At 48.0% G+C, this 12,493-nt stretch overlaps 3 protein-coding genes across 4 annotated transcripts in view; 1 reads left to right on the top strand and 2 right to left on the bottom strand.

The window, feature by feature from the left end:
- LOC137658448 (uncharacterized) overlaps window positions 1-12,493 on the top strand; it is a 413,371-nt gene that overhangs the window by 182,929 nt on the left and 217,949 nt on the right. The gene's annotated exons all lie outside the window — the stretch shown is intronic.
- Window positions 1-12,493, bottom strand: part of LOC137658451 (uncharacterized) — a 306,842-nt gene that overhangs the window by 120,727 nt on the left and 173,622 nt on the right. The window lies entirely within an intron of this gene.
- Window positions 1-12,493, bottom strand: part of LOC137658452 (platelet-activating factor acetylhydrolase IB subunit alpha2-like) — a 47,094-nt gene that overhangs the window by 29,577 nt on the left and 5,024 nt on the right. Inside the window, exon 2 of the mRNA XM_068393179.1 lies at window positions 6,447-6,653. Within this exon, the coding sequence (XP_068249280.1) occupies window positions 6,447-6,653 (207 nt within the window). The remainder of the gene's footprint in view (window positions 1-6,446; window positions 6,654-12,493) is intronic.

The raw sequence follows: 12,493 nt of genomic DNA, 5'->3' as shown, positions 1-12,493 counted from the left end.
GAACAACCCATAAAAAGTATTCAAGAGAAAGGTTAAAAAGTTATGGAATTATGGGAATGTAGTGGCTGAGCCCTCGCCTACTACTGCATCCGTTGCTACGAATGGACCCAGGGTGTAGCAGTACTCGTAAAGAGACTGGACATCTTTGAGATAGAATGATGCGAACACTGACTTGCTTCTCCAATAGGTTGCATCCATAACACTCTGCAGAGAACGGTTTTGTTTGAAGGCCACTGAAGTAGCCACAGCTCTCACTTCATGTGTCCTTACCTTCAGCAAAGCAAGGTCTTCTTCCTTCAGATGAGAATTTGCTTCTCTAATCAGAAGCCTGATGTAGAAAGAAACTGAGTTCTTAGACATTGGTAGAGAAGGCTTCTTGATAGCACACCATAAGGCTTCTGATTGTCCTCGTAATGGTTTTGACCTTCTTAGATAGTACTTAAGAGCTCTAACAGGGCAAAGTACTCTCTCTAGTTCGTTCCCCACCATGTTGGACAGGCTTGGGATCTCGAACGACTTAGGGTAAGGACGGGAAGGAAGCTCGTTTTAGCCAAAAAAACCGAGCCGCAAGGAACATGTAGCCGTTTCAGATGTGAAACCTATGTTCCTGCTGAAGGCGTGGATCTCACTTACTCTTTTACCTGTTGCTAAGCACACGAGGAAAAGAGTTTCTAATGTGAGGTCCTTAAAAGAGGCTGATTGGAACGGTTCAAATCCTGATGACATTAGGAACCTTAGGACCACGTCTAGATTCCAGCCTGGAGTGGACAACCGACGTTCCTTTGAGGTCTCAAAAGACCTAAGGAGGTCCTGTAGATCTTTGTTGGAGGAAAGATCCAAGCCTCTGTGGCGGAAAACCGCTGCCAACATACTTCTGTAACCCTTGATCGTAGGAGCTGATAGGGATTTTACGTTCCTTAGATGTAACAGGAAGTCAGCAATCTGGGTTACAGTGGTACTGGTTGAGGAAAACTGCATTGGCCTTGCACCAGCTTCGGAAGACTTCCCATTAAGACTGATAGACTCTGAGAGTGGATGTCGTCCTTGCTCTGGCAATCGTTCTGGCTGCCTCCTTCGAAAAGCCTCTAGTTCTTGAGAGACTTTCGATAGTCTGAAGGCAGTCAGACGAAGAGCGTGGAGGTTTGGGTGTACCTTCTTTACGTGAGGTTGACGCAGAAGGTCCACTCTAGGAGGAAGAGTCCTGGGAACGTCGACCAGCCATTGCAGTACCTCGGTGAACCCTTCTCTCGCGGGTCAGAGGGGAGCAACCAACGTCAACCGTGTCCCTTTGTGAGAGGCGAACTTCTGAAGTACCCTGTTGACAATCTTGAACGGCGGGAATGCATACAGGTTGAGATGGGACCAATCCAGCAGAAAGGCATCCACGCGAACTGCTGCTGGGTCTGGAATCGGAGAACAATACAAGAGGAGCTTCTTGGTCATCGAGGTAGCGAATAGAACTATGGTTGGCTGACCCCACAGGGCCCAAAGTCTGCTGCAAACATTCTTGTGAAGGGTCCACTCTGTGGGGAAGGCCTGACCTTTACGGCTGAGGCGATCTGCCATGACATTCATATCGCCCTGAATGAGCCTCGTTACCAGCGTGAGCTTTCGATCTTTGACCAAATGAGGAGGTCCCTTGCGAACTTGAACAACTTCCTCGAATGAGTCCCTCTCTGCTTGGAGATGTAAGCCAAGGCTGTGGTGTAGTCGGAGTTCACCTCCACCACCTTGTTAAGCTGGAGGGACTTGAAGTTTATCACGGTCAGATGAACTGCCAACAACTCCTTGCAATAGATGTGAAGTGTCCTTTGCTCCTGATTCCATGTTCCCGAGCATTCCTGTCCGTCCAGTGTCGCACCCCAGCCCGTGTCCAATGCGTCCGAGAAGAGACGGTGGTCGGGGGTCTGAACAGCCAAAGGTAGACCTTCCTTGAGAAGAATGCTGTTCTTCCACCACTTTAGAGTAGACCTCATCTCTTCGGAAACAGGAACTGAGACCGTCTCTAGCGTCATGTCCTTTATCCAGTGAGCAGCTAGATGATACTGAAGGGGGCGGAGGTGGAGTCTCCCTAACTCGATGAACAGGGCCAGCGATGAAAGTGTCCCTGTTAGACTCATCCCCTGCCTGACTAAGCATCGGTTCCTTCTCAGCATGCTCTGGATGCATTCTAGGGCTTGGAAGATCCTTGGGGCCGACGGACAAGTCCGAAAAGCTCGACTCTGAAGATCCATACCCAAGGAAACAATGGTCTGGGATGGAACGAGCTGAGACTCCTCAAAATTGACCAGGAGGCCCAGTTCCTTGGTCAGATCCATAGTCCATTTGAAAATCTCCAGACAGCGACGACTTGTGGGAGCTCTTAAAAGCCAGTCGTCTGACGGAGCCGGACACAAGATCATGATACTGCTGCACAGTCTGTAAACTGTCAATCATGGGCAAGCGAGGAAGTACAGTGACAACCCGAATCTGTCTAGACTATCTGGGTCGTACAGACAACTCCTTAACGGGTTGCTGAGGTTGCCGCACTGCGTCACAACAAGTCCCTTCTGTTGGTTGTTGAACGTCTTCCCCGTGACACATTGACTCCGTAAACAAAAAATCCTCTAACAAGGACTAAGCTTGGACTGCATGTCATGCAACACAGCTCAAGGTCTATGGGAGCAGGTGTGGTAACAGACGGGATTAGCGGCTGAAGTGGAACCATTACTTTCCCTGTAAGCATGTTATGCTTAAATAAAAGTCCATAAGAGGTTATGCAGCTAAAGGCTCCCTCCAAGTGACAGAGTCCTCAAGGGAATATCAGAAGGAGGGAGAAAAGAACTTTCTCATCTACAGGGACCTTATCCTAGAAAAGCTAAGTTCTCTGAGTGAGGGTTCACTGGTGCAAAAGCAGCAGACTAGAAGGCAACGTTATGAAACTGCTTGACAGTCTAGTGAGTTGGCAACAACCCAAGATATGTTGAGAAGCATGCGGTAAGGTATGCAGAGCATGATGAATGCAGAGTATGCTGTATGCAGAGCATGCTGTATGTAGAGCATGTTGTATGCAGAGCATGCTGAATGCAGAGCATGCTTGAATGCTGAGCATGTAGTAAGCAGAGCGTGTGCATGGCGTTTAACATTCTTAGAAATTCCATGACCAGTGCTAGAGTGCTTTATGCATGCTTGCATGGGGTTTAAAAATCAACATAATGTTTACCTTACATTCATAACTCATGATTCATATTTTTGCCATGGTTTGAAAATGGAGGTAAGGTATGCTGAACAGCAGAGACAGAACGAGCTGGAACAACAACAGTGGAAGGTGCAGAAAGTTCCTGTTCCTGTGGTAGAGTGGAGCGTGAAGAGACCGAGGTTGCGCAGAACAAGGTAAAGTTCCCGCAAGCAGAGGTGTCTGAGGCGCAGGAACAGGGTGCACGGGTTGAGCTCGGTGCAGCAGCTGAGGAGACTGACTCACAGGTGGAAGAGGTTGTACCTCCACCGAGAGTTGCACCACCGGTGGAGCAGCCAGGGGAGGAGGAGGAAGAGTGGAGTAATCCTCCTGATCCCAAACCGAAGGTTGCCTTAAAGAAGGCTGAGGCTGAACAACACTGGGAACAGCGAACACAGAAAGAGGTTCAACATAGTACGCCTAGCAGAAGGTGCTGCGACTGGGTGCAGCGAGTGCAGGCGGGTTGAGCACAGGCTGAACGGGTGCAGGTGGAGGTGCAACACTCTCAGCCCGACACTCACGCAACAGGTCCGAAAGCTGTGCTTGCATGGACTGTAGTAGAGTCCACAACATCGTACGCCTGGCAGATGGTGCTGCGACTGGGTGCAGCGAGTGCAGGCGGGTTGAGCACAGGCTGAAAGGGTGCAGGTGGAGGTGCAACACTCTCAGCCCGATACTCACGCAACAGGTCCGAAAGCTGTGCTTGCATGGACTGTAGTAGAGTCCACAACATCGTACGCCTGGCAGATGGTGCTGCGACTGGGTGCAGCGAGTGCAGGCGGGTTGAGCACAGGCTGAAAGGGTGCAGGTGGAGGTGCAACACTCTCAGCCCGATACTCACGCAACAGGTCCGAAAGCTGTGCTTGCATGGACTGTAGTAGAGTCCACAACATCGTACGCCTGGCAGATGGTGCTGCGACTGGGTGCAGCGAGTGCAGGCGGGTGCAGCACAGGCTGAACGGGTGCAGCCGGTTGGTGCACCACCGGTGCAGGCGGGTGCAGCACAGGCTGAACGGGTGCAGGCGGTTGGTGCACCACCGGTGCAGGAGGAGGATGAGGTGCAACACTCTCAGCACGACACTCACGCATCAGGTCCGAAAGCTGTGCTGCATGGACTGTAGTAGAGTCCACAACATCGTACGCCTGGCAGGTGGTACTGTAAGTTCGTCTTCCTTACTGTGACAAACTGATGACTGAGGAGAGTCAGAGCTAACCCAATGACTGCATCCGGGTTGTTGAACTTTACTTCGTACGTCTGGCATAGGTCTGGACTTTACGTTTAAGAGGTCTAGAGACCTGAGACCAGCGTTACTCTGCCTTTATTTTCTCCTCTAAATCTCTTCTGCAGACGAGCAAAATAAGGGCTCAATCGTCTGCGGGTGGGAGTGACGGTCTCGGTAAGACACGCCCACAACCACCGAGGATACTTCTGTGCGCCGATCAAGGCCTGCCGAACCCTTTTGCCCTTCGACATTGCTTCTCCCCTGGGCTTGGGAGCTTGCAAGAGGTCCCGGACTGGGAGGACGACTGGCGCGCACAAAAGTACCCTCACGCATAACACTGACATCAATCACTTATCACTTTGATTTCTGTTTGCACTTATTTCACTGAACTCGAAACTTTAAGTGGTTTGTACCTGAAACACGCAATTCTATCCTTCTCAAAAGTTAGTAATTGCGAAAACAGAATTACAATGTAACAGAAAAATCTAATGAAAGAAAATTCAGTGGCTGGAAAGAGACTAAACACTAGATCACTCTAGAAACGTTTAGTTTCTTCCCCTAAAGAGACTAGGGAAAAGAGCAAAACGATAACGACGTTACTCGTACGCCTGGCAGGCTTGAGGGAAACGTTTATCCTCTTTCTCCCTCCGTCTCTATCTCTCTCTCTCTCTCTCTTGACTTAGAACCTGAGAGAAGAGCTCAATCATATATATCGTTAAAACATATTATTGTTAAAGGAAAAAACTGAAATATTTCCCAAAAAGAAAAGTTCCTTATTAGGATCAAAACCATTAAGTTAAGAAAGAATGAACAAAACGCTAGACACGGTTACTCTTACTGCAATGTGAAACCGTGAACATTCTTTCTCTATCGTAACGATAGAGTGCAAGTTGAAACGTTCTGAACGTCAACAACTGCCGAGACAAACAAAACGTTAGTTCAACTTTGAAAAAGTACGAGACTATCAAAGAAATTCTTTCAAAGACCTTAAAATAGCATAATATGTTAACAGGTAAAACCGAAATGACGGGCTCACGATAATTAACTTCGGTACCAAGAAAAGACCGCCTACTATTAGGAAGGTCGAATATAAACAAATATAAAAATTAAATTTTAATAAGTTTATAATAAAAGGAAGTTAATCGAAGAGGCCTATAAGAGGCGGAGAGATATAAAATAAATCTATAACTTTTGTTAAGCAAAATTAAGAAAGAGAGTCTATACTCTCTTAGACACCAACACTTCCGTCTAAGGAAAGGGTCGGCCATTGAAAGGTGAACGAGAGTTCATACTCTCTTCGTCACCAAAATTAATCAAATTAATTCCAAAAGCTAACTAAGCTAAAAAAGAAGTTTCCAGTAAAGCGACAGCCGAAATCAAAGAGAAATACTTCACCAAAGTCGTGAAAATACTCCAAGAACATAAGCGTATCCCAGAACGTCTTGCCGGAAGCACGACAGAGGAATAAATGAGGAGGTGTCAACAAGAAGTACTTGAGTACCTGGCCACAGGTGGCGCTGGTAAGTACACCCCCTTCTAGTATTGTGATAGCTGGCGTATCCCTCCATAGAATTCTGTCGGGCAACGGAGTTGACAGCTACATGATTATCGGGTAAGTTTAATATTGAAAATGTATATGTAACAAACATTATACCATGTAAAATATAAGCACAAATGTGCATCATGAAAACTGAAGCTTGATGAAAATGTGAAACTTAAAAGTTATATAATTTATTCAGGTAAATAATTGATTTTTCATTGGGATAGAAATGAAAATGAACAGCCAGCAATTTTAACATTAAAAATTTAAGGAAAATCATCAAGCATATCTACCTATATTTCCACCATGCAAACAATCAATTATGCGCTGGCATAAAATATAACTTTGTGAAAATATCAACAATGAGAATTTGAGATAAACGAATGAGAATACATTAATTTTATATTGTACTGTATGAACATATGCATACAGCCTGCACTAAAATGACTCAATATGTAAAACATCTCACCTTTGGTTTAATACATTCTAGTTCTCCGTTTTTAAGTCGCCATAACACGTGCTGTGTCTGATCTCCACCAATGCCAAAATTAAGGCTATGCATTGGTGCAAACCATTTCTCCCATAAGTCAGTTGATTGTAAATTAGCAACTAATGAGTCTCCCACAAACACCACATCTGGTTCCATTTCTCGAGCTTGATTGACAAATCTATTGTGCTGCAATAAAAAAAGAAAATCCCTTTGTAATTTCTTAGTCAAATAAACAATATCACAAAACTTCAGCAAAGCTGGAAACTCATCTGTTAAAATGACAAATTTGGAAGTACAGTAATTGGTGGGTTTCCTAATGATACAAACCTGGAGTGATTTATGAGGATTATCTTTCGGCAAAGTTGGAAGACTAGCCATAAAGACTTTTAAGATAGGTATAACAACCGACCCGCTAATTAGTGGGGAGGGTAGCGGGGTAGCTGGCTACTCCTCTCATTCATACACCAGTATTTGAAGGCAGGACATTTTAGGGGGACAGGTGATGGCAGGACAATTTGTTTAAATAGTTAAAGGTTTGTATAGTGATGGCAGGACAATTTGTTTTAATAGCTAAAGGTTTGTATAGTGATGGCAGGACAATTTGTTTAAATAGCTAAAGGTTTGTATAGTCAGGAAAAATACAAATTACAGTATAGCATAATAATTTTTTTTCCAGGATTAATGATAGATCAGAAAAAATTCAAAGGTATAATCCATCTGGGATTTACAACACAATGAATGTAATACAGTAATCTCTCGCCATATCATGATTCACCTATCACTCTCTCAGTACATAGCGGATTTAGGAATATAATATTATAGAAATAACTTTCAAAAATATACAAATAAGTAGCAGGAAGGTAAAGCCTTCCAGTAAGCAAGGGCCAGGAGCCCTAGGTTAGGTTAGGTAGGTGAGAAAAGGCTAAAATGCATCCATGTATCTTAATAGTTTTACCCCACACCAAAATGTCTGTTTTCAACTGTCGTCTCCCTTTTGTTACTGTTCTTCAAGGGAGTCGTGTATCTCCGAAACTACTACATACATTCCAATAGATATGAACGTTATAAGTAGATGTATGTTATTTCAAGATGACAAACCCATGATTTCAATGGAAAATTTACAGGTGGTTTTACACAAAATGGCCAAGTTACTGATAGGTTCGTTAAATTTTATTGCTGAAAAATAAAGACAAACACTGACCAGCCCATCAATTATTAGTACAACCTAACCAATTACTAGCCATGGAAACAATATTTGTAAATATAACTACTGTATAAAAATGACAAATTCGAAGATAATTTGTATTTTTCCTAACCATACAAACCTTAGCTATTTACAAAGGGTTATTACTTTTAGCGTAGCTGAAATGGCGAGCCATTAGAATTTAACGAGGGTGTATTACCCCCGCGCTAGTTAGCGGGGGGGTAGGGGAGTGGTAGCTAGCTACCCCTCCTCCCCCTCACACACAGGTGAATACTCACTTTCACTTAGAGGTAGGACTTGTCTTGGGGGACAGGGCTGGCGGGCAAATATGTGTAAATAGCTAAGGTTTGTATGGTTAGGAAAAATACAAATTATCTTCGAATTTGTCATTTGTTCCGTAACCGAAATACAAACCACGCTATTTACAAAGGGTGACTTATCCCTTAGGAAGGGTGGAAAGTCCCCAGCCATACTGGCTTTGGCTTTACCCGGGGACTCAGAATCCGAGTGAGTCGCACTCGAGAAAAGGAGTCCCTGCACCTCACAAGTTCCTTGCACCGCAAGGAACCATGTGGCCTACGTAAGCTTGTGTGTGAAGGAAGAAGTGTGACCCGTCTTAGGCAGTTGACCTGGAGTTCCAGAAGGAACTCTGGGTTAAGACGTTCCCAATACCACCTCGTCAGGGTATGGGGGACGCGACAGTATTGACTCAATACTCGGAACACAAGGAAGCATGGTTTACCTGCAGAGGTTCGAGGTCAGCTATGCAGAGACCAGGATGCTGCTTCCCCGTAGAGGGGATGATGAAGAAAGAAGTAAGGGCCAGACATACTTCTTTCGTTCATGCAGACTAAAACCTGATAACAATGCCCTCAACCTTCTGCTACCTGTCCAAAAAGGAGCCTGAGGTTAGACCAGCTGTTGTGTAGCCACCACAGAGCGATAGAAAACGTATCGAGACTCCTGTGGGTCACGCCCTGCAGGAAGCGGGCTGCGAAGGTCATCAGACGCTTCCAGACTCCAGCTTGTAGCACCTGCGTCACAGAGTAGTATTACTCGAAGGCGAGGGACGTTGCGATGTATCCAACATCGTGCTGTAGGGCGACGTGACGGGGGAGGGTCTGAAGACAGGTCGAGATGAATGTCCTTGAGTCCGGGCTGAAGAGGTATACTGGTGACTCTCCCCCCATGTCCTCCTTGTGTTCCCAAATCGGCTGCAACTGAGGCCAAACTGCAGCTGTTCCCAGCGCTAACCTCTCGATTCCTGTACTGGCAAGAAAGAGAAGGTCTTGGGACATCAGACACAGAATGGAGACTCAAAATCTTGAATGAATCGGACCGAAGGGTCGGGACCCACAGATTCTGAGTCTAGCCAACAACTCAGGAGCGAGCCTGAATGTTGCCTTCCCCTCTTCCTTAGAAAAGGGGGGGAGTAGTAAGAGACCAAGAAGATTGCTTACACACTGGCCGTGGCCAGAGTGAGCAGAAGACCCAGGGCGGAATACAATCCGAGGCCTGTCGTAAAAGGGTCTTGAGAAGATCTCTTAAAGGACTAAAAGTCCGAGCCATGCTCCAAGTTGGAGGTCTTCCTCCGACTAGGGCAGGGACGATCGTAGCTTCGCATGAGCGAGGATAGATCCAGCGGGCAGGAAAAAGTTATTCCTTTAAGCCTGAAGGTCAGGGAAAGGCTGAGCGACAGGCTTCATTGCCAAGAGCGGAAAGGAGTTTCCTCCCGCCGAAAGGCAATAAGACCGTTATTGCTGGAGAAGAGGCCTCACGGGAAGAGGTATATCTCCCACGGCACCAACCACCTTAGACTCTTCACTTTGCCTGGGAGACCCCTGTGGATGACTATCGCAGATGACGCGACCTCCGTACCGCGACTGTAGCGGGTTGTCTCTTCTAGAGGAGGAAGCGTAGTGTCTCCAGGCATGAAGCCGAAGCGACGCCCCGGTTCGGGAGAGATGTCGCAGTGTGGTTGCTTGAGTAGTCTGCGCCGTGGGAGAAGCTCTCCCGGGAGTTCCGTCAGGGGAAGCAGAGGGTCCAGAAACCGTTCTGCACATAGTCCCAGTGGAGCTCTCCCATTGAAAGGTTGACAGACAACCTGGTTTTGTTGAGACCCATTGTCCGCAGACAAAAAGGAGGGAAGACGCAGGCGTCGAAGTTGTCCCACCATCACCGGAATGCATCTTGCCAGAGTCTCGGGGTCTGAGACTGGGGGGAAAACTAGCGGAAGCTTGAGGTTCCAAGCTGTCGCGATCAGGTCCCCCAGACCAGCACTTGCTGGTTACCCAAGGTCAAAGACCCCTAGGTACACTCTCTCTATGAGGCTCTGCTCGGATAGTCTGAGAGAAACATTCCCCTGCCTGGAATGAGAGAGCCGATGGTGGAATTGAGAGAATCTCAATCATCCCGATATCTCTACTGCAAGATGTGAAGGTGTGAAAATGCGTCCCCTGCTGGTTAGCATGAAGTCGACACGCAACGGGGCGACTTGGCAGGAGCGGTAGGATCTGAAGAGGGGCCAGACTAAGGCCCTTAAGCCTGCCTGAATGATGGAGAGGTATCCTTCAGGTCTTGACCATAGGCCTGGACCGGAACATGCCCCCCCCCCCCCCCCCCCCTTTCCTTTGACGAGTCCGAGAACCGCATCAAGAATGTGGGGAAAGGACGAGAATATCCACTACCATCAAGAGGCTCCATAGGTCAACACCCATTGTAGGTTTAATAGTTCCGCTGGTCCCATAGGGCCAGGGAGTCCGGTTAAACATTGCCTGAAGCCACCGGAACTTGGATCGCCCCACATGGAACTTATCCTGAGGCGACCGTTCGGACTATAAACGGGTCAATGAGGAAAGAAGAACTAGGAAACGTTCCAAGGTAGGGCTGAAAACTCTGCTTGACTGAGAACAGGTACTGCGACTCTCCTCAGTCTTGCCACGGTGAACCGAAAGGAAGGCTCGGAGGATGTGGTAACAGAATCTGGCGTCCCCAGGTGGTCACCCATCCAAGTACCGACGTTGCTTAACCTCGCTGGACGGACGAGAAGCGGGGTTTCCAACGTGGTAAGGCGGTTGACTCAATATCATGGCCAGATACTCCAGATGTTGAGGCAGAGGAAGAGAAGGCTCCAAGCAAAATACCATGAGCCCACACTCATGGTCAGCATTCGGAAGCTTTTCCCGGCGCTGAAGAAGGTCGAAACCCGAGCCTACCGGAGTTGACCAGCCCTCCAAACAGCAGAGGAGGCGGAAGTCTGCACCTGAGCGGCCAAGAGGAAGGCAGGGAGAGTTCTCTGGGGAAACAAACCTGCTATGCCACGGCGGGATAGCCACACTGCATCATAAGCAGGAATACTTGCAGTTTAGGCTGAATTCGACGAGCACCCTGGAAGATGGATGGAATGGAAACTGAAAGTACCCGTCCTTCCGATCCAGGGTTAAAGGAGTCCTGTCGCCTCGTTACCAGTCTGATCGATTCTGCTGGTCTACGCTGGCCGAAGTTTGTTCGACAAACTTGATCAGGGCTGAGAGGTCGACTATGGACATCCCCTCTCAGATCCTTCCTTACAAGAAAGGATCGACTGAGGGGGCCGGGGGTGAAGCCGTCGATGATCCTAAGGAAGACCTTCGCCTAAGGTATGGATCATTCTGCCCAACCGGGCAACTCTGCTGATGCTATGGCATAGAGGTTCAGAGACACTGAATTCGCTGACAGAGACGGCAGGCGCGATATCCTTGGCTACTCACAGAGATTGTGCGGGAATGGGCATCGGGAAGCTGTCATTCGGATGAGTAACCTTAAGCATCCTCCCAGCGAAAAAACCTGCAGTCCTAGAGTTCGTGAACTCCTTTTAGGACTATGCCCCCCCGGGGGAGTCTCCCGTGCCATCTGTTCCTGACAGGAGGAAACTGCAATTGGACACCTTGTCCCAGTTGTCGTAGCCGATAACTTAGGCCGACGTGGTTGAAAGAAAAGGGAGCTGGAGCCCTGCAGAGTCTGGAAGAAAGCGCCTTGGAGGAGTGAAACCGGAAGTCGATTTACTCCGCACAGCAGACGTCTAAGTCTCTGTCCTTGGGAAAAGACAAAACTCTTCTCAAGGATGGAAGGGTGTCTGAGGTCGTTGACCTCCACAGATGAGACACCCGAATGAAGCCTTCAGTCAGCGCGTCCAGATGGTACAACATCGAGCTTGTCCGCAAGTAGATACTTAACGACGAAAGGCCAAGGTGCCTGAGCTCGAGAGGAGGAAAGTACCCTTGATCTTCCTGTAGCTTCCTTGAACCAAACCTCGGGCCGTAACCGAGGAGGGAAAGAACCTGGTAAGCTCCCAGAGGAAGAGGTAAGCAGTCACCCCTTGTCCGATGGAGAAATCTTCAACGGAAAGCCCCCCCCCCCGCCAAAAATCCTTCCAGGGCGGGAGAAGGAGAGAGTACTCGTGCAGGAGAGGGGACCCTCGAGACCGACCTCTTGGGAACCAACTTCGCCCTGGGGGAAGTCACCACGAAGTCCACTCCTCTCTTTCTCTTCAGCATAGGAGAGACAGCCGCTGGTTTGTTACCCTGGCCGGTGAGTGCTGGTTTCATAAACCTCATTAACGCCCGTGCCAGCGGATCAAACCATGTCTGCTGCTCCAAGGACACAGAGTCCGAAATCCTCGCTAAGGTGAAAGGGATCGGGCGATCCTTTGGAGAGGACACGACGGTTCCTGCCTGAAAAGAAGGTGGGAAGAATGCTGTACTGACCTGTCTCCGTCCTGCACTACCAACCTGTGCTTGGATGGAGGTGATCCCGAGTGCCGCCTAGGAGCACGCGTCCCTGC

This window comes from Palaemon carinicauda, chromosome 19 (genome assembly GCF_036898095.1).
Source record: "Palaemon carinicauda isolate YSFRI2023 chromosome 19, ASM3689809v2, whole genome shotgun sequence".
Lineage (NCBI taxonomy): Eukaryota > Metazoa > Arthropoda > Malacostraca > Decapoda > Palaemonidae > Palaemon > Palaemon carinicauda.
The sequence above is the reverse complement of the archived record's forward strand: the minus strand, read 5'-3'. Positions and strand labels throughout refer to the sequence as shown.